The 21514-nt window shown below is 46.2% G+C and overlaps 5 protein-coding genes across 6 annotated transcripts, besides 1 other annotated feature; 2 read left to right on the top strand and 3 right to left on the bottom strand.

Annotated features, from left to right (window-relative positions):
• Positions 1 to 33: 33 nt before the first annotated feature.
• Positions 34 to 3507, bottom strand: TSTA_053940 (C2H2 finger domain protein, putative; the record flags this gene model as incomplete). The annotated part of the gene is made up of 3 exons (XM_002486948.1): positions 34 to 2109; positions 2159 to 3300; positions 3372 to 3507. 3 exons carry the CDS (start codon positions 3505 to 3507, stop codon positions 973 to 975), a joined length of 2415 nt encoding a protein of 804 aa, XP_002486993.1. The 3' UTR covers positions 34 to 972.
• A 393-nt stretch (positions 3508 to 3900) lies between these two features.
• Positions 3901 to 3974: a sequence feature (CT-rich).
• Positions 3975 to 8082: 4108 nt separating this feature from the next.
• Positions 8083 to 9768, bottom strand: TSTA_053930 (uncharacterized protein; the record flags this gene model as incomplete). The annotated part of the gene is made up of 1 exon (XM_002486947.1): positions 8083 to 9768. One exon carries the CDS (start codon positions 9766 to 9768, stop codon positions 8149 to 8151), a length of 1620 nt encoding a protein of 539 aa, XP_002486992.1. The 3' UTR covers positions 8083 to 8148.
• Positions 9769 to 10021: 253 nt separating this feature from the next.
• On the bottom strand, positions 10022 to 11189 carry TSTA_053920 (uncharacterized protein; the record flags this gene model as incomplete). The annotated part of the gene is made up of 2 exons (XM_002486946.1): positions 10022 to 10768; positions 11106 to 11189. The coding sequence occupies 2 exons, from the start codon at positions 11187 to 11189 to the stop codon at positions 10358 to 10360; spliced, it is 495 nt and encodes a 164-aa protein (XP_002486991.1). The 3' UTR covers positions 10022 to 10357.
• A 905-nt stretch (positions 11190 to 12094) lies between these two features.
• TSTA_053910 (uncharacterized protein) lies at positions 12095 to 12598 on the top strand (the record flags this gene model as incomplete). Its single annotated transcript, XM_002486945.1, has 3 exons — positions 12095 to 12137; positions 12215 to 12399; positions 12473 to 12598. The coding sequence occupies 3 exons, from the start codon at positions 12095 to 12097 to the stop codon at positions 12596 to 12598; spliced, it is 354 nt and encodes a 117-aa protein (XP_002486990.1).
• Positions 12599 to 16317: 3719 nt separating this feature from the next.
• TSTA_053900 (cell division control protein Cdc25, putative) lies at positions 16318 to 21510 on the top strand (the record flags this gene model as incomplete). 2 transcript variants are annotated; one of them, XM_002486944.1, is made up of 4 exons in its annotated part: positions 16318 to 19461; positions 19522 to 19738; positions 19792 to 20059; positions 20512 to 21510. In XM_002486944.1, 4 exons carry the CDS (start codon positions 16318 to 16320, stop codon positions 20537 to 20539), a joined length of 3657 nt encoding a protein of 1218 aa, XP_002486989.1. The 2 variants fall into 2 exon arrangements, with proteins under 2 accessions (XP_002486989.1, XP_002486988.1); XM_002486943.1 differs by lacking the exon at positions 20512 to 21510 and having other exon boundaries at positions 19792 to 20132.
• Between the last annotated feature and the right edge of the window lie 4 nt (positions 21511 to 21514).

Below are 21514 nucleotides of genomic sequence, written 5' to 3'. Positions count from 1 at the left end.
AAAGTTTCATCCCCAGTTTTTTTTTATTTATTTGCGCTCAAAACTATAGTACAAATACACTATTCAAATTGTGAAATTGCAATGCATATAATCCAAGAATCGAATCAATTAAATTTCCAATCAAACGATGACAAAAATCAAATCAAATCAACAACAAAAAGCATGTACTTCAGCAGTGCTAACGACAAGACTGAGAGGAGAGACGAGTGTCTGGGTGCAAAATCCAGAGCAATGCATAAACATAATCTAGCAGACGCAGTGAAACATAAATCAATAAGGTCAAGCATGCAACATAAACAACAAGCGCAAACATTAAGCAAGGTATCAAGTCAGGTTCGGCGATGAAGAAGGTAAGAACCAAAACAACAAATAATAGTAATATTAAATGGCAGAGCCAGAATCGAAGAAACACACAGGACCAGCCGAGTGTAGATAATTGTTGCCTTCGCTAACCATCAAAAACCGAGAAGACGCACTGACCGGACTCCTGTGAGCTCTTATGAAGACAACCAGAATGAGACCCAAACTGAACGCAGAAAAATGCAAAAGATAAAAGGGAATAATGAGAGATAAGAAAAGCCGAAAAAAAAGGCGAATGCTAGGGAGAGGACCAGTGTCATCCGTAATCGCAAAGACACTACTATGCCGCCCCCTTGCCAGTCCAGTCCGAGTGCCGTATTCCGATTTTGACCGATGACCCAAAAATAACAAAGAGTGTATAAACGAGTGTAAGGAATCAACGCGCCAAAATTGTGCGACCATGATTCAAGATGCGAGTCCAGTGACGAGGGTCACATCGTCTTTGGATTTCTCCACGTGTTTCCCAACGCCCCGATACCAGAATGAGTGACAATTAAGTTATTATAACTGTTAAAAAAAGTATAGCGGTTATCCAAGGCGAAGAGAATCATTAACAAAAGAAAGTAGTTGTCCATCGTAACGTTTGCGGATAGACGGAAAACTAAGCTAGGCTTAGTATGCAGTGCCAACGCTGGCAAGGCTCTTCGTAGGCATAGGATGCAATGGCTGGTCTTTGGCAACCTGCAAAGAATCCTCATAACCAACCAAGGCCTGCGCATGAAGCTTGAAGGACTCGCCCATGAGCTTGGTGAGTCCCCAGACAACAACGCCATCGAGAATGTTGCCCCATACACGTGCGACGGTAGAGCTCAATTTGCCAAAGGCATCAATGGCGTCATCATCGAACAGATTGCGTACCTTGGCGTAAATGGCCATCTCAGCATCCGTAGCAGGCTCCTCGTCATGTTCCAGGCGATAAAGCCACAAGCTGAGGATCACCATAAGGTCCAAGCCGCAAAGAGGGTGCTCAACGCTCCAGTTAGTGGCAGATGTCTTGGCAACCCAGTTGATACCTTGCACAGCAGCAATTTCAATGCATTCGAAGCATTGTTGAATGACATTGTTCATTTCAGGAGAACGCTTGACCTTGTCACGGGCAACCGTCATAGCAGCGGCGACCTCGTATGAGGAGTGGTAGCGCAAAGCTTCTTGAACAGACTTGAGGTCTACTGCCAACCGGGCCCGGGTGTTGCGGTAAATGGCCATGGAGTTGAAGATCAAAGGATGACCCTTTTGGGGAGTGCTCAAAGGAACCACGATGGTTTCAGGTTCGCACAGCTCAAGTGAGTTCTCCCAAGTCTCCAACGCCAGACGAAGCTTGTATTCGGTTACTACGTCCTGGAGAGCCTCGAAACTGCGCTTGTGGCTCCACACTTGAAGGAAGAGCGCATTGATCATGACTCGAGTAGCAAAAGCACTGTACCTTGTCTGTTCACCCTGGAACAACCGATCATGTGCTTCACGAATGTTGACAGGGATCACTGTGCTCAAAGTGCGGTGCCAGGAGTCCTCATCAGTCACATCAAGGCTCCATAGCGACTCAGATGACGGCAACTCTAAGCTGTCAAGCTCGTCGAGGCTCATGGCAGGAGTATGGTTGAATGTCAAAGTCAGCATGCCAAAGAAGATGTAGACGGCGTAGTACGTCCGACGACAAGACTCGTCTTCAATCCACTGCTCACGAGTGGGTAGTCGGCCTTCACGAGCCTCGGTGCGCAGCTTCAATTGATAGCGGTTTCCAGCGACCATCTAGAAGAGTCAGTATAAAATAAAATATAAATCAAAGACAAAGGCTTACATTGGCGAGTAAACTCTTGATAGAGCAGGTCCATTCCAGCCCCTTTGGATCGCCGCTCCAGCTCTCAAAGATCATGTTCAACAAAGTACTTTGCATGGCCCACAATGGACATTTTCGCGAATCAAAGTTATCTTTCTGTTGAAGGAACTGGTTGACAAGGACCTTTGACCCAACGTGTAGCATGAACGCATGCTCCCGCTCAAATGTATAAAGGGCACCGATAGAAAGCACGGCCAAGAGAAGGGGCGGCGAAGCTTCGGTAGGCTCGAAAGAGCCCTGGTGCAAGAAGGGCAGATGGTGGTGGTAAAGGTTGAAGTAAGTCGAAAGATACTTATTCAACAACGCAGTGGATGGGAGCTGGAAGCCTTCCGGTAGCGATGACAAGCTGTCCGAATTCTTGACATTCTCCACAATACGTTGCCTCTCCATCTCATTAACAAGCTGAGGGGCTTTTGGCAGAGTGAGCGCTTGACTGGGACCAGGAGAGCGGCGGTAGTTCACTGGGCTGACTGGGCCGGTCATTGAGGGGTATGGCGACAGCGCATTTGGAGTCGAGTTGCCAGACATTGGTAATGAGTCGACGAGCGAATGCAAAGAGGGTGCCAGTGTATCCCGAGCCGACATCATTGACATTTGATGACCATGAGAACCAGCATCTTGAGAAGCGAACATGGAATGATGTTTTGTCTCGGTGGGCGAAACCAAAGAGTCCCAGGGCATTTGAGGTAGCGTGGCATTTCCCGATAGATAAGAGGCATGCTGATCAAGAAGAGATCCACGATTGGGTGAGAACGAGCGATCGGAACCAGTGCGGTCTTGCACATGACCAGTAGCGGCAGCAGCAGCTTTATGTTGGAAATCCGTCATCAACATGGCTGCTGTTTCAAGGTCGACCATACCATCACTGCTTGCCTCAATTTGCTCTAAAGTGGTAGGGTCAATAGTAATAGAAGGTTTGGGGGGCGCGGCGGCAGTAGGCGGGCTCTTTTGAGTACCTGCATTACCGCCACGTCTGCGTCCTTCGCTGACGAGAGGGATGCCTCCATCCTTGGCATGAACGGTACGGTCATGACGGAGAAGCAAATCTCGTCGCACGAAGGTGCTGCGGCATTTTAAGCATTTGAATGGACGTTCCTTGGTGTCTACGAGATTGACAGGTCAAGTTAGTATTTCGAGCATGGAGTTTTAAGACACAATGCAAAGGGTGACATACGAGATCGCTCGTGTCGGCTGCGATGTTCACTGCGACTGAAAGCACGATTGCAAAATTGACACTTATATTTCTTCTCTGGAGCAGAAGGCTTCTTGGCCGGCGAGTTCGAGGCCGCGGAAGGAGCCGTGGGAGCCATGTCGAGACGAGGGGGACGAAGCGGCCACGGGCGTTATTCTTGTCAATATGTTGAAGGTGACAAAGAATACGACTGCGGTATCAGCCGGACGGAGGGCGCGCACCGGGTGTGAATGAGGTTTAACGACGTTGAAGAGTCGCGTTGCTGTCTGTTCATTCCTTGGGCGGGGGTTTGACCAAAGCTGATGTAAAAACCGGGAAACGGGGTTAGAGGGATGAGGGGGAAGGGCAAGCTGGGAGAGGGGAAAAGGATGTCCAGCCACAGGCGGACGGGAATAAAGATCAGAAGAGAAGTGATATGATATGATTAGGGAGGAACTGTATACAGTCCTAGTGGTTGGAGGAGGGGAGAAGGGGAAGATGTTGAAATCAGAGAAAAAATAAATGGGATGAAAAGGGAGGGAGGAGAGGTAAAGAAGGAAGGAGGCCAGACAGGAAGCCAGGAAGGAAGGCAGGAAGGAAGGAGGGGGGAAGTGAGTGGAATTTGACGGGCGAGCTGGAAAGAGCGCGTGTCCGTAAAACAGACGAGGACGGGTTAGTGGAAATAGCATGACATACGTGGTGTTTGTTACGACTAATACCTGGTTTTGCCGAGCGAAGCAGCGCGTAATGGTATGTAATATGTACAGGCGCGTGTCATTACGTGCAAGAGGGGCGCATAAGCGGGCCATGGAGGGGAAGAAAAGGGGGGCGTAATCTAATACATACGGAGTCTACATTACGGACACGCACTGAATCAGTGTGGCCCACGCAGGGAAACTTACCACATTAGTCGTAGTATGTTGGCCTCAGGCCTACACAGGATGGTACGGGGTACAAAGATAGGAACTGTGCCGTTGTTGAACCAGAATAGCCATACATATAGTACTAAGTAGTAAGCAGAAGCAGACAAAGAATAAATATACCAGAGAGGATACAGACAGCATGAATTACTCGATGAAGAAAACAAATAGAGAAACAGAGAGAACAATATCTGTCATCTTGTCCTGCCCTTGTCATTCATAGTTTATCAATCACTTTAGATGTCACGAATAGTTCTTCAGCATTGATTATTAGAATAGCACCGTGACAACTTCAAGAAACAAACCAAACGCCCTTCAGCCCACATGGCGGACCTGGCAACCCGTCATCCCGGTACAACGGGTTCCTTGTCTAGCCAGCTTGGTTTAGCTGCATGAACTAGTACACAGTCTAAGACTCAAGGAGCATGAAGTATTTTGTGAGTTGATTTTCGAATTTTGCATTTTTTTTTTTAACTGTGCGTTTCGTGAATTTGCCGAGCGTGTTGTAATTCATGCTGCTGACCCCGGTAGGTGGGTATCACTATCACTGTCATGCTAATTCTCAGAAGTATAAATGTATATAACGTACTTTGAAACCAGATTGTAATCCTGTTAGTCAATCTCATCTGATAGATAACATCCGATCGATCCATCGTCAAAATATGAGATAACATCCCAAATATCTCCCATAAACATCATACATAACCGCAATCTTGGATACATCGGGAGCGGGGCCGCATCAGAGCCCGATCCCTTGGCAACCGTAACCACCAAGCAAGCCAGCCTAAAGACACGCACTGCATGAATTAATGTCATTTATTACTTATGTATGTACAATACATACGGTACGTACTGAAAATACGGCCTAAAACAGCAAAACCTGCCACCAGCCCACTCTGCCCCTCCTTCTGGCCCCTCCTTCTACTCACTAACAAGCCCCCTTTCTGGCTTTCCGTCCAGCCCCGGCTTGTCGTCTCAGTAGGAATCTTCAATACTGCAACCTCCCCTAGCTACGAACCTTCTTCCATGCTCGGGTCTCGTGGCCTTTGTTAAATAAGCCAGTACACTTGCACTGCACATCGCAAGAATCAACCACGAATCATTCATGTGATGCCTTTGCTCACTTTACCGGCGAATATCTCTTTGATTCGTCTCTGTTTTTGCCCCTCCTCCATCATCAATAGATATTTCCCCTCCCCCTCCGTTGCCCCTCGTTTATTGAACTATGAAAAACAGGAACAATTTTACCATTATGATCTATGTTAGCCTGTTTGGTAGGAGTAATTTACAGATTCGGGGACCGATCTGAATACTCCGGCGACCCTTGCGGTACAGTACTAATAAAAAACAATACATATGCCAAGTGAGATAATTCTACATACAACTTGCAAAAGAAAACAAAGAACCGAAACGAATCATTCGAACAACTGAAGCATGACGGAAACGCAACGGACCAATCACGATTGTTGAAAATAAAAGGGCGACCAGTCAGATTGCAGATCACCAGGAATTAATAAGAAATACATACGCATACAAGAATACAAGAATACAAGATGTGTGGCGTCTGTGGCTTACTGGCTCGACAAGTCATCCTCTTTTGAATCCGAGAAATTCTCATCGATCACGCGTATTTCTTGTATGCCCTTCTAGCATCCTACTTGAAACTACGATAATCGTCTCGTGCCTGGGTTATCTGGATATGAACATTGAGTTGGTAATTTATTCACGGCTATTCGGCTTGGTTTCTTAGGGCTAAATGCGCGCGTGACCTTTTATACTTTATCCAAGTTTGTTGGTTAATCAAAACAACGCCACGTAGCCGAGGCACAGGTGCGCATTAATAGGGCCAGAACAGACAAGAATGCGAATACTGTACTAGGCAATCATGATGCCATAATGTCTACCACATCCTTCGTACTAAAACCAGATGGTTCCTGTTGATCATCACTCGGAAGTGGATTGATCGCAGTGAATTGAATGACTAGTCATACAGGAGGGGTTACGTAGATGACAATACAGCGCGTTGGTGTCGTGGTAATATTACTTTGTACGTATTATTCTAAGTTTTAACTTCAAGTAGTTCGCGATCTGGACTCTTTCGCACTATTACGTAGGTGATGTATACACCCGCTAACCTGCGCAACAAGGTATCAACACAGCAAAAGACATCTCAAGCCCTAAAGAAGACAAACAGGCCTCACCGCTTTGAACATTCACCAGCATGTCTTGGTTAGTCCCCGGAATACGTATGGAGCATAAATGACCGATTTAGGCGATGAACTGTTAGGTCGGTGAGTTGTAAGCATCGAATTGATTGGTTGAAATTGCTGGAATTCTTACAGCTCCAGCCTCTTGGTTTTTCCGTTGGTGCAGCGGACCGTCCCTTCTTCCATCCGATCCATGGTTTTACCTGTTGACGTTTCAATACTAACGTCAATTCTGCGGAATATTCTTGAGACTGCACATGATATAGCTTCGGCTCAGTGTTAAAGAGATGCAAACGAATGGTCTTAGCTATCTAGCAAGATTACTGCAGATTTTCTGTGTGGCACTTACCAGAGTCGCCTATTATCATGAACTGCATTGCTAGTTCTACAGCCTTCACACGCCTTCACACCAACAAATCATTCCATCGGTAAGCTTTGGGCATGTAGTATCGTCCGATAGTCTAGATTATTGTACAAAGTCGGTCAGTCAATCCCGAGCATATATATGGTTAACTTTTTCAATATACACCGACAAATCGACCCGATCAAGTCGGTGAAGAATCAACAAAGTATGCTAGCATCTCAACCGTTTTTCCCTAACTTATTAACTCCTTCCGTTCAATATTCTTTTTCTCGCCCTAACTGACCGCTTTTCTATTCCTTACTGTCCGGCTATTTGTCCGCTGTTGTTGTTGTTGCTATCTCAAATGCAAGACATCTCCAACTCGCAAAATTACCAAAATAGGAAATTCATACACACATACGCTTTCTCCGGCCCTTCCTGCAGGGGCCCCGGCTCCTTGCTTTCCCATAGGATCATAGGACAAGAGGGTTCCCCTCCCCCTTTTCTCATTCCACCAGCCACAAAAGAGCCATCGTTTGAGGAATGGGAAGCTTAACCTCTTTCTCGGGACTTCTCTATTCCTGATTTCGTATTGGTCATTTCGAAACTCCGGTTAGCGTGTAATTGTGAATTGGGTCTAGCTCGCAACGAGTCGCAAGGTTAGAAAACGAAGAAGATTCTTATCCGTCCATACGGAACAGAAAAAAGAAAAGGATGGAGATCCCAGTTTTATTACGAGTGGACCGGACTAGAAAATGATTGTACGGGCTACGAGTAGATGTGAAAGGCTAAGTACCGAAAAAAGGGGCATTAATGGAACATTCCCGGTTCCCCGGCGCCACTTGGTGTTGGGTTAGACCTAAATTAGCCGGCTTTATTACTTTACTAGACAAGTCAACTGCTACATAGTACAGTCTAGACTTGATACCAAGTTCCATGTCTAGGAGCCATGTCGATCAAAGCCGTAGTATGAATACCACGAGTCACGAGGCACGATAATGCGAAGAATCATTATCTGTTTCTTTACACGGTACATCGTAGGCAGATTTAGATTAAGAGTCATAAGACCATAATCTGATAGACTGATACTGTTGGCTCTTGAAGTGCTGCTATTTATGTTATGCTCGTAGTATCGTGCTTGATTTACTCTGTGGAATGATAACTTAGTCGTATACGGATTTTGGACGTCGCTTATGCTTTTGTTACAGTCTCGAAGCAAATCCAAGTGAATAAATCCCATTTTAGATACCATATCTCTGCTTTTCTAATTTAAGCTTCAGATATCGAGACTACAAGATGAATATTCTGGATTAAAAGACTCTTTTCCCCTCAAACCAAGTCTCATCCACAGTCGCATGCAATAATCTCTCCTTTGACCACTCCATATCAACCACCACAAAGTCTGCCTTCAAACCTTTCTCCAATTTTCCCGTTACCTTGTCTGCGAAACATGCATACGCAGCCCCCGTAGTCGCCGCCGTAAAGGCTGTAACTAGCGGCAAGGCAAAATGTGGATTAACCGTCTCTTCAGACTCGGGAAGACGAGCCGATCGTCTCGTGGTTGCCGTATATACATTTGGTAAAGGCTTGAACGGGGCCGTGGGGGAATCAGACCCAAAAGCCAAGGGGGCACCACCATCGACAAAGTCACGATAGGCAAATGCACGGCGACATCGATCATTTCCAATCAATGAGGGCCATGCGCGCAGAATATCTGGGTCTGAATGTACCGGTTGCACCGATGCTGTGATGCCTAGTTTTCCTAATCGTGCTGCATCTTCAGCAGTCGTCATCTCGAGATGTTCGATTCGGTGTCGACCATCGCGAGTACCGTGATCCTCGAGCACGTTCAGGACCATGTGCACCGTCTTATCGCCTATCGCATGGAGCGCGCATTGGAGTCCTGCTTTGATCGCACGGCTAACGACAGGCGCGAGCTTTTCCTGGGGCCAGAGGGGTTCGCACGACACACCGTTGAGGGTATACGGCTCTAGGAGTGCTGCTGTACACCCGTCAATCACCCCGTCACAGATGACTTTGATACCTGCAATGCGGAAATCAGGCGAATTATCTAGGTTATACTTGGCATAAAGCTCAATTGCCCTGTCGACTTGCTTCAGGTCTGCTTCAGAGTCTGCTGAGGGCACTATCAGCCAATGCGCTGCAATACGCAGATTTAGTTTTCTGTCCGGCTGCTGCTGTCGCAGCACATGAAGAACTTCCCATGTGTTCTCGTCCATGGCCATGTCTACCAAACCCGTGTACCCGGAAGCAGTATATGCACTGATCGCGCCTCTAATCGCATTCAATTTCTCTTCCATCGATGCTGCACGCGCAAGGTACGGCCAGACGACTGCAAAGACCACAGCCTCAGACAAAAGACCCGATGGTTTGCCATTATTATCGCGGTGGATAGTACCACCTTCAATATCACCCATTTCATCGATCTTGAGTTCCTGGAGTGCCGCAGTGTTGCACCATGTCGAGTGCAGATCCTTGGCATCAATGTAGATTGGCCGGGGATCAAGATCGTCCAGCATTGACGCCAATGCCTCGTTGTCAGTCATACTCTGCATCCATCCTTTGCACAGAATCCGATGAACATTTGGATTCTGCTTGGCGAACAAGCTGATCCTATCCCGTATTCCTGTCAAATCGTTTGACCCATCCAAGTCTAGTTTCTGAAGCGCCTGGCCGAGAAGAAGCAGATGCATGTGTCCATCAATGAAACCAGGAAGCACGTATTTCTTCTGGAGATCCTGAACGACAGCACCGTTCTGTTTGGCCTGGGTAACCACGCCATCTGTCGACTGCCCAACGTGAACAATGGTGTCGTCTTGGATGACCATACATTCCGCAAAGGACGCATCCTCTGCCTCTCCCGCCCCCTTTCCTGTGAATAAGTGTCCGTTGGTGAAAATAGTCGTCATTTTGGTCGCGGTTATTTTTATTTTCAAGAGGAGGTTATAACCGTTCTGTTCCGATAGCGGGGGTCTATCTTCTTATCGTCTCCTATGTGGGGTGGGCATCTTCTCTCACCATTATTCCTCTTGACATATAGACAGTGCACCGAGTTAAACATTCATTACAATGTGTCGGTCCGTCTTTTGTCAGTAAATAAATTGTTGGCTGACTGGATTGTTAGGGCACACTTTCAAGCTTGGCGTACAGCTTGAAACTCTGCGTCCGTATTTAGCTCTAACTTATAGCAAGAATAATCGATCCCAATTCTGCCATATCAGAAGATACACGAGTATCCCAAGGGCCCACCTGGTGCATAATCAGAAATGGTTCCTTGTCGCTGACTGCTCCATCTTTCAAATATGCGAGATAACTGTCATCATACTTGGCGTAAATAAGGAATATTTCGTGTCGGTTCTACGATACATGGATACGACTATCAAGCGTTGTACGTGTTAGCATGAGGGGCGAATTTTAACATGGAGATACCCAGACCTACAGTTTGTCTCGCGGGTTCTGGGCCTCGTTTTTGATCCAGCTCACCGTCTGAGCGCTTTCCTACATCTGAATACGACATCGGTAGGTCTCTCGAATCACGGGTTTCACCTCGATAAGAGCATAGGGTTCTCCTTTCTCCTTTTCCAGGTATCCATCGACACGAGCCTTGAGGCTAGCCTCTTTAAATTTGCCGACAAAACTCTTTCGATGGGGAGTCCAGTTCCACTGCCTCAAAATATCGAAGTGCATGGTAAGTGCGTTGAAGAATACATCAAGGGCTGTATTGACAATATTCTTGTCCTTTATTGGCGGGAACATTACTTTGCGAAGCTCTTCAGAAATAGAAGCTGAGGGAGTTATGGGGGACGGTGTAGTATACTCCTCTGTTGATGTCTCGTCATCATCATCTGGCAGACCGATAGGGATTGATGTTCCGCTTACTGTTGTAGACTGCTTCGAAGGGGTTTCAGGCTGATTTGCATGTATCTACGACTGGTGGCGGGTACGCTTTGAGTAGGCGTGTCGAAGCTACTTGCGTCGGCCCTTTCCTGGGTCTCCTGTACACAAAGCTGGAAATGACGAGCTGTTGTGAAGGTTCCTTCTTGACTCTTTGAGTAGCTCTGGAAACTATTGAGATACTTTTTCCTTGAATCCAGTTTCCTAAGCAATTTTTCCGCCTTTGGGATGAATTGGCGCAATTCTGCAGAAGCTTATATGCTTTTCGACCGTGGTCCTCCCATAAGACACTAAGAAGAAGAAACTGGCTGTATCCCATTTTCGAACTAGAGGCAAGCTGAGTTGTATGGACAGTTGCGCTCTTGAGATCGTTGCGGTCTATAACTCTTCTCCATTCATCGCGGTTTTTGGGTAAGTGATCCGGTATTCCACCCATCTTGTGTACGAATAGGTAGAACAGGATGGAAAATCGATTTGTTTTTGTAGGTTGACAGACTGTACTATGAGCATATGGGCTCATTTTAATAAGAGGCTTGACTCTGGCTATCATGTATGGTCTGCAGATGTTTAAACAGTATTATTGTTTGGATGAAAGGTTCTATTGCTGTGCTATACTGGTCAAGGAACTAGATTATCAATGGTGAATGTGTGACTTATTCTAGGTTTTGCTGCAGGCCCTTATGTAAAATAGTTAGGGCAATCAATGATATCTCTTAGGCTGGATTCTATGTAGGAGTTGTCTTTGTTAGTGTTAGCAGTATCACTTTCATCATGAAAAACACACATCTTTATAGAGAATAAGTAGCTTGACCTGGCACAACATCTTTGAGAGGTAGGGATACAGAGATCAAAGAGATGAATCATGGATTGTTACTCTCAGTGAAAGGTTCCATTGCTATGCTATAAAGAACTAGTTGGTCTCTTGGGATAGGTAGACCAGTTCCTCCCGAGGTCATCTCGGGAAGTGCATTCTCTCGATTACTACTTAATATATAGAATACGACTTCTACTTCCATTAGTGATGGTTTTGGAAACGGAAAGCTGCCGAAGAATGCGTGTTGCGCTGCAAGACATAGTGAAGGATGTTGAAGGACTCGAACAGCATAGTCTTCCTCTGCAACCAATCCCGTCCGCAAAATCCGCATTTCTCCCATGGAATTGGATGAGTGTTCAGATGTAAAACCTATTTCTTTCAGTCCCTATCCGCGCAATCGAACTCTAGAACCGGATGACATAGAGTATCCAGATTATTCAAATCATGACGCAGAATATCGGCCGATAGACAGTGCATATGCTACTATGTCTTTTTTCGACAATTATCCTGCTTACAACGCTCATATTATGGACCTACGGAATACGTTGGAACCCTTTGCTCTTCAATCTTGTATGCCTTTCACCTCACTCAAAAGAGATTATCATGAGAGCTTACAACACCTAGCATCCCAACCCCACCCTTCACAGGTTTGTTTCAATTCGAACACCCGGGGTTTGGCCTAAAACGTGTTCTACAAGTCAAAGACAAGCATTTCTATAACCTGAATGGCAATGATGAAGAGCTCCGTCGTGGGGAGATTATGATTTGCCTGCTGGAAGAGATATCCGGACAATTGAGGCGACCTCGATACTTCACGCATATGATTGCGCCAGTATGTGAACACTCTCCAGGTTTATATAGTCAATAACTGAAATTTTGATAGGTTCTATTATTCTCCTTCACAGGGTCCTCAGCATGCTCGGGTCATCAAGGCATACTTTGATGGTAATAACATTGTTATGCGTCCTACGAAACTGTACGATCTCCGCCATAAAGACTCAGAAGCTCTGACAACGCTTACTCAATGGTAGGAGTCAACCTGCCTATTCGGACAACATCAGGACTAGCATTGAACCTAACAAATACCTGCCATTTCAAAGACAACAGCCTCAATTATTTATCCCTATGATGATGTGTAATATGCGGCCAAGATATCTTAGCATTATTGGATTGATCAATGGTCCAATGGAAGACACTCAAGTGCTCAGCATGACATACTCAATTTAGCCCACGAAAGCGCCGCAGGGAGAGATGCCTTGCAGGACATGACAGCGCGGATGTGCATTGATATCTATGTATTCTCCGCAAGGAAAACGAATAGTAATCCACCATAGAGTATGAGGGAAATTTTCCGATTATTACACACAAATCTAGATGTAGTGTTCTGATATATCTCGATGAGTCCACTCTTCCAGGTGAGTTACTTCCAGACTACAGGGATAGATGTGATATAATCCTATTTTGATACAGCATCAGCTTATCGGACTGGTATGAATGCAAGTGTTGGTTTATCTACGTCTAGGTCACTAGCACTAGATAATACAATCGTAGAACAGCTAATCCAGCAAGCTGATGGGCCTATATTATTCTGGTTTCTAATAACATGACTACCCTCCAAGAACTAGGGGTGGTGAGGTGTAGTATCCTTCGTACATGGTTAGCGCACAGACAATAGTTGTGCCCTGTAGGACGTCGTCTAATTTGACTACTTCAAATACGCCGTTTTCCAACAAGCCATTGATCTCTTTGTCCCGTGATTGGCAATTGGAGCCGTTGAACAATACCAGCCACGATTCATCGCTCGTACGATATCATAAAAAGGGAATTACCAGATCTGCCTAAGGATGCCGCCCTGCAGATGCTGTCAAGGCCGTCAATGACACAGCTGGCCCAGATGGTTTAGTCCCTACACTTCTTGTTTTTGGAGCTTACCCATGAATGGTAGAATATGACCCTTCTGCCCCTACAATCACACAACGAGCTGCTACACTCAAAATGGCAATGACAGAGGTCCGAAAACTACACGCTGAATGACAGATGCGAGATCCCCTCAATACGCGCAACGGCCTCTCATCTACGGCCATACACCTTTTACCAATAAATTCGGATGTGCGCGTATGGAGGGAAGGGTACACTGGCTATGCAGGAGAATGGAAAGGCCATACAAATTGCTAAGCATTGACGGCGAGACGTGCACAATCCAGTTTCCAGATGGGCCAAAGCAATTTCGTTTAACTGCTGTAAAGCCTTACTACAAGCCGCAGAATAAGAATGACCAAGACACCGATTTGGAGCATAAAATGAAGATCCTGAGGCACTTAAAGCCACGGACTCAACACCATCTACATCTCAGGTGGACGAATCAGGCACATCTACGCCACAGGCGGAGCCTGTACGGCGCCCCCAACGAAATCGGCAATTACCTGCCCGATATCGAGATGACCTCATACAGTCAATGTTCACTCAGTTCGACCAATCAAGGGACAAAGAGATCAATGGCTTGTTGGAAAACGGCGTATTTGAAGTAGTCAAATTAGATGACGTCCTACAGGGCACAACTATTGTCTGTGCGCTAACCATGTACGAAGGATACTACACCTCACCACCCCTAGTTCTTGGAGGGTAGTCATGTTATTAGAAACCAGAATAATATAGGCCCATCAGCTTGCTGGATTAGCTGTTCTACGATTGTATTATCTAGTGCTAGTGACCTAGACGTAGATAAACCAACAGCAAGGAATACCGAATGCCGTTCAAGAACATTACCTATCCATTCGAAATTCAAAATATCAAGCTCTTTTGTCATCAAGAACGAATCGATAGTGTTCTGTCAGCTGCCAGCTAGCTGATCATAAGTAACGGCTGAAGAACATAATAATCAGACGTCGATGACTGAAGTAGTAGAGAGACTTTACCCCATATAGTAGATAGTTTCTTATTAAAATACCGTGCTGAGTATTACTTGATCGTGTGTGACTTCCGAATAAAAACGGTCAACCGTAGTATATAAGAGAATATTAAGCATGAACAGGAAAACAAACAGTAGGCTACACGCTCGGTCAATAGTAATATCATGGATCACGTGATTTGGGTCATGTGACTCATTAATCGGGAAACCATGGCAGCCCTACATTCACCTATCAGCTACGCCATCACACGTATTATAAAATACCATGTAATTTATAAGAGTCGATTAGAATCTAAATACCCATTTGAAAAAAGCCTTTTAGACTTCGAATATGAAATGAATCTTAGTAATTAGATTTTCTATATTAAATCTTAGCCTGAAATATCTATTTGTTGTGGAAATATTAAGGTGTCGTATATGGCCAATTTGTATGCGATACGAGCTGTGCCACTTACCTGTGATGGATGTTAGTCGTAGTAGTACGAGAATTGCACAGTCCACCCGGCAAATATCGCATGGCAATGCCATGCGACACCAGTTTAGTACGTACAGTACCACGAAAAAAGTGTTGACACCCTTGTGCGGGTTTTACCGATATTGGGGGGTGCCAACACTTTTTTCATCCCACTGTAACTAGGTAAAATGGCCGTTTAGAGCGAGTGCACAGACAAGTAGTCATCCCATGCCTTTCGATAACAGTGAGGCGTACGAGATGTATCACAGATGTATCAATGTGATACCTTGAGTGTTGAGCGACAGTTTCGGATGCCGATGATAACAGCCACCTTAATGTCTATAGCAATGGAAAATAACTCCGTCTATATTATCCTGTATAAAAAACTGATATCAGCATAGTGAAGAAGAGACGAAAAAATACCGCGGTCTAGACTTACTATACTGTTCTGATTGGTGTTTGCTTGAGCAAATAAGCGATCAATATTACTGTTAGTTAACAGTACATATGGGGACAACTCCGTACGGGGTGCAGAGCCTAGTATTGCTCTGTTCAAATCATATTCTGTGTTACGAAAGTAAAGAGAGAAGATAAGTGGACTTAGAGTTGAATAACACAGCCCGTACTACGCCATACAACCTTGTATTATTACCCACGTAACAATACGTACCGAGACAAGCTAGATAACATATCTCTCTTATGAAAGCGTTGACTCTGCAGTCAAAGAGAGTATTCAGATCTGTTAAGCTGACAGACGAGTCATATGCCAGAATAAAGTCAGATGCATAGACAATAAACAACGAGTCAAGAGGCAAATCAGCGCATAGTGCTTGGCTATTAAGCATAATACGTAGTATTAATAGTAGTAATAATCATGCAATATTGTACGATAGATTACCGCACGCGTAACGGTACCGTAAGCTGTAAGCTGGAAGCTGGGCCGCTTGAGCCCACTTTCTGCCGTCTTGCCTCTCCTCTCGCTCTGACTCCATCCCTCACTCAACAAGAACAGATCTCTCCATCAACTCTGCACTCCAACCCTCATGCTGTGAACTCGCTCGTTTCGGGGATCCCTCAGCTCTCTCCCCTCCGTTTATTACCCAAACGTTCATTCAGCGTGCCAGCCCAGGCCACCCCTCTTTCCCGAAGAGCCCCCTCTGGCTTCCCTCGTCTGCACACGTTACCTATACTTATCCTTCCATACCTGCTGACCTGCAACTGTCGACCTGTGGCCGTGTCATCCGTTACGCTTGCAAGTCATGAGCCTTCAACTGCGAGAATAAGTCTTAACGAACACCCTTTACTCTGCACCATCATTGGATCGGCCCGGTTATTCTATTCTCTACTAACCACGCACGCACTTTTATTGCCTTCCCTCCAGAAGGGTCATGTACCAAGGTGGAGTGGCAGAGCCCTTGGCTTTGGATGCTCACCCCGGATTCGCTTTCAAAAAATCTGCGTATGCTACTTTCCGCTACGAGACCGACGAAGAACGCGGCCTAGACATGGCTTCTCCCCTCCGCACCAGTGGTGGTCGCCAACGTAGTCAATCGATCCAGAGAGATATGTCGCAGACTTCTCCACAGCGCCAGACTTCCCCCATGAAACTGGCAGAACCTCTCCCCGCACTTTACGTGAAAGCGCTGTACGACTATAATGCCGATGATCGGGCTAGCCTCAGTTTCCGCCAGGGCGATGTCATCCAGGTCCTTAATCGACTCGAGACTGGATGGTGGGACGGCGTTATCGGTAATGTCCGGGGGTGGTTTCCTAGCAACTATTGTACAATAATCACCAATCCAGACGAAATCGAGCACTACACCTCTCGCCGAATGATGATGATGGCTGACCCTGGCGATGTTAGTGCAGAGTCAGGTGCCGAAGATGAATATGAGGATGACCAAGAGGATGAATTCGACGTAGATCACCAGCGCGATTCACAACCGATACTACCCATCGAAGGTGTTCCTCAGATGGACCAAGAGGAAGCCGCATATTGGGTCCCTCAAGCGACCGCAGATGGCCGCTTATTTTATTTCAATACCTTGACAGGAACAAGTACGATGGAGTTGCCTTTGGAGAACCCGTTGCTAGCAAATGAGACCGGCCCACGCGATCGCAACAATTTCTTCGTTCCTGACCAGACTCGTCCACCGCCGGAGATGATGGCTCGTGGTGTCGAACGCGACGAAGATGATTACGACGGCTCCGGCTCAGAAGGAGAAGGCGAATCATTAATGCTGGCTTCTCACGATTCTATGTCTCGGAGACGTCGGTCGTTGGCAGATGACGTCTCACCTGCTACCTCCATGGATTCTCTCGGCCCATCGCCTGTGACTAAATCGTCCCAACATACTACAGCACACTCGGGTCAGGGTTACTACCATTATTCCAAAGACTCAACATCTTTCGCCACGCCTAATGGATCCTTAATTCCACGACACTTCGTAGATGATACACCGGGCTCTCGAATCGGCTGGGCCGATTTACTCGAAAACATGCGTCATGCTATTGACGCTTACCGACAAGTTGTTAGAAACGGCGAGCGCAGCGAATATGTTCGAAAAGCAGAGGACATTTCAGACCATCTTCGCATGTTACTCGCTGCTGGGTCAGACACGACAGACAATCACTCCGGAAGCCCCTCAATTATCGCACCAAATCGCGCCTTGTATCCACATTTCCGAGACATGATGTCGAAATTCTCCAAGTTAGTTTTGTCTTCGCACATTGCTGCAGCGGACTGGACGAGTCCTGATTCTGCCTCGAAATGTTTGCAAGAGGCAGATGGCGTTTGGCAGGGGGTCTCCGGATACGTACAGGTTGCGAGTCAACAGCGCGGTGATAATGTCAATCGTATCGTCCCCGGATTTGTCATCAACAGTTCCACGGGTGGTCACTGGCAGAATAATGGTATTCGAACTGGTGAATCAGGTGCAACCTCCTTCCTGGATCCGGATGGCCAGGATTCCAGCCAGGAGCCTTCTGTTCCGCTAGATGCTGCGCTAGTTGATCAGATTGACTCTATGAGAAAGGCCATTGTGCTCGGCATCAGAAAGATAGATGAGCACCTAAAAATGGAACAGAAAACGATTACTCCCCGACAACATCAAGCTCTTGGTGACGCTATCTGCTTTGCTGCTCTGAACGTCGTTGAGAAGTATAGACCCTGGATCTCCACGGTCGAATCGATAAACTTGGGCCCTCTAGGAACGAGTCTGCAGAACCCACAGCTGGTTGACTTTGGCTTACAGAAACAGAGAGTATACGAAACCATGGCTGATCTTGTCCTCAGTTGTCAAGCTGTTTCGGCTCCGCTTGGTGATGAGTGGGCTGAACTACGCAGAGAGTCTATTGAAGATCGTCTCAATAACGTGCGAAGTGTGGCTCGCCAGTTAGAAGGCTCTATCTCTCAAATAGGATTCTCTTTATCACTTTTGCAGGAGCAGATTCCACAGACGCCCCATGATCCTAATGGCCAGACTCACTTCGTCAACGATAATGAAGGTTCTGATTCTATGCTAAACCGCGAACCGGGCAGACGACGGGGCACCGCTTCCTCGATCCCGACCGTGCCATTGGCAACTCTTAGTATTGATGATGACGACACGCAAGTGCGCCGAAATATGAACAAAGCACAGCGGTTCTTTGGTCAAGCTCCTCCCTCTACAATTACAAGAGAACCCCTAAGGGAGCCTGTTTCACTACCAGAAGAAACTCCTTGGTTCTTGAACTTTGATCATGAAGGCGAAGTCTTTTATGATAACAAAGCCGATGTCCCCACACTCAAATGCGGTACGCTCGAGGGGTTGGTGGCACAATTGACGCGCCACGACAAATTGGATGCCTCTTTCAACAACACTTTCTTACTGACATATCGCTCCTTTACCACTGCTTCGGAGCTCTTCGACAAGCTTGTGCAAAGATTTAGCATCCAGCCGCCATATGGCCTGACTCCAGACGAACTGCGAATGTGGATTGACCGCAAACAAAAACCCATTCGATTCCGCGTGGTTAATATTCTCAAGACTTGGTTTGAGAACTACTGGATGGAGTCGAATGATGAAGGGAACATGAACCTTCTCCGCCAAGTGCATGCTTTCACCCAAGACTCGATTGCTACGACTAAAACTCCAGGATCACCACAATTGTTGAGTGTTATTGAACAGCGACTACGTGGTCAGGATACGACAGTCAAGAAGCTCGTTCCTACGCAGAACATGGCCACGCCGACCCCAATCGTTCCGAAGAATATGAAGAAACTTAGATTCCTTGATATTGACGCAACTGAATTCGCCAGACAACTCACGATCATCGAATCGAGGCTGTACGGCAAGATTCGTGCTACAGAATGTCTTAATAAAACGTGGCAGAAGAAAATCGGTCCAGGAGAGACCGAACCAGCTGCAAATGTCAAGGCTTTGATTCTACACTCTAACCAGCTGACCAACTGGGTTGCTGAAATGATCTTGACGCAAGGCGACGTCAAGAAGCGAGTTGTTGTCATCAAGCACTTTGTTAACGTGGCAGATGTAAGATCTCGTTTTCTTCATTTGCGTTGGTTGAAGATAGCTAACGATTATCCTTCTTAGAAATGTCGCGCTCTGAACAATTACTCTACGCTTACTTCTATCATTTCAGCACTTGGTACGGCCCCGATTCATCGTTTGTCCCGGACATGGGCCCAAGTCAGCGGCCGAACTTCGACTATTCTCGAGCAAATGCGCAGGCTTATGGCGAGCACGAAGAACTTCGGTGAATATAGGGAAACTTTACATGCGGCAAACCCGCCATGTATTCCTTTCTTTGGTAGGTTAGGCAGAGCCTCACTCCCAAACTTTGCTAATTTCAACGTTACATAGGCGTGTACTTGACCGATTTGACTTTCATTGAAGACGGTATTCCATCGCATACGCCATCCGATCTCATTAACTTCAACAAACGAGCAAAGACTGCTGAAGTGATCCGCGACATTCAACAATACCAGAATGTGCCTTACCAATTGCAACCCGTTCCCGAGCTGCAGGATTACATTTTAAGTAACATGCAGGCTGCAGGCGATGTTCACGAGATGTATGAGCGCAGCTTGGAAGTGGAGCCTAGAGAGCGAGAAGACGAAAAGATTGCTAGGTACGGTAAAAGTAGCACCGATTCCTCTTTAACCGGCATGACAGTTTCATCATTTCTCCAATCAATGCGTTGATCTATTTTTCTACTAACATGCAATCACACACGGCGTCTTTCTATTTACATTGATGACTTTTATGACCACTGCAACGACTGCTATTTTTCTTGGAATCCTCAATCTTGTCACACCTTATATGCGCAGCTGTTTTCTATAAAAGGCCAACCATCTGAAAGAGAGCTCTGTTAAAAAATCCTCTTTCGAAGCTATCACAATTTGATGTGCTGCTGCTGATGTTGTCTCACACTCCTGCATATCTCGTTTCTTTTTTTTCCAGCCCTCCTTTTCTTTTATTTGTCGATCATTCTTCTTTTCTTTTCCCCGTCAACTCCACTATTACCATCTTTCATACGATCATCTATGGGTACTGCAGAGACTAACGTTTTCCCTCGCGTAGACTACTTTCGGAATCGGGCTTTCTATAAAGAAGCCCTAACGATCGATAGTTAAGACAAGCCGGCCTGTTCACAATGAGATATACGACTGGGTCCCTCGACAACGAATCACAGCAATGCGGCGTTCGGGGCCCTACCTATACGGGAAAAAGTAATATACACAGCATCCTACAAATTGACACTTCAGTGGAGTCCACTTTCTATTTTGAGCTCGTTCAATCTGGGTGGATCGGCCGTTATGACGGCTCCTCGGGACCTTACGGAGTTCGGACTGGCGGCCTTGAGAGCGGGCCGTGTCTGATGATTGATCAGCATGCCGATTGAGCCTTATATGCAACGCTGACACATTAGACTGCGTACTGCGTTCGGCGTCCTGAAAGAATCCCGGTAATCAAGCAGGACTCACGGGACACACCGCTAAGTCTATTGATCCTGTTGGATGTTGGAAACTAGCCGGATAGAGCGAGTTGACCGGCCTTACGTACAGACGTCAGGTACGATACGCATTCATTCTACTTCTCTAACCTCCTTGCAACCCGGGGTCTTTTATTGATACCTTTTGGCATCCCGATGTGGCGAAATAATTCGATTTTTATGATAAAGCCGAGTGACTCTCCTGAGGTTGAACGGGTCCGAGATGCTTGAATTTTTGTTGTACATACACAATTTCTTTCACACCACTACCAAGCATCTTGCTTATACTCTTGTGATGCTTCACGTTCTCTGGATATATATCTTACGATTTCTCACTGCCCGGCTGATCTTACCACTTCTCAGTCCTTATATTCTCTTTTCTTTACGACATTCTTGTATCTATCATTCTTGATTGATCTGTCTCATATGGTTGGAAACTTTTTAAGTGTTTATTGTTGGAGTCTCTGGTTATTGGAGTACGGTATGCTATGAATCGTTGATGTGGATTGGATCGGATGTTGGGTTTCGGCAGCTGCAATAATTGCTTATCTTATGAATGACATGTGATAATTTCATTTCCGGCGGCCCCAA

Source organism: Talaromyces stipitatus, genomic scaffold, assembly GCF_000003125.1.
Source record: "Talaromyces stipitatus ATCC 10500 scf_1105507295487 genomic scaffold, whole genome shotgun sequence".
Lineage (NCBI taxonomy): Eukaryota > Fungi > Ascomycota > Eurotiomycetes > Eurotiales > Trichocomaceae > Talaromyces > Talaromyces stipitatus.
This window is presented reverse-complemented; position numbering and strand designations above follow the sequence as displayed.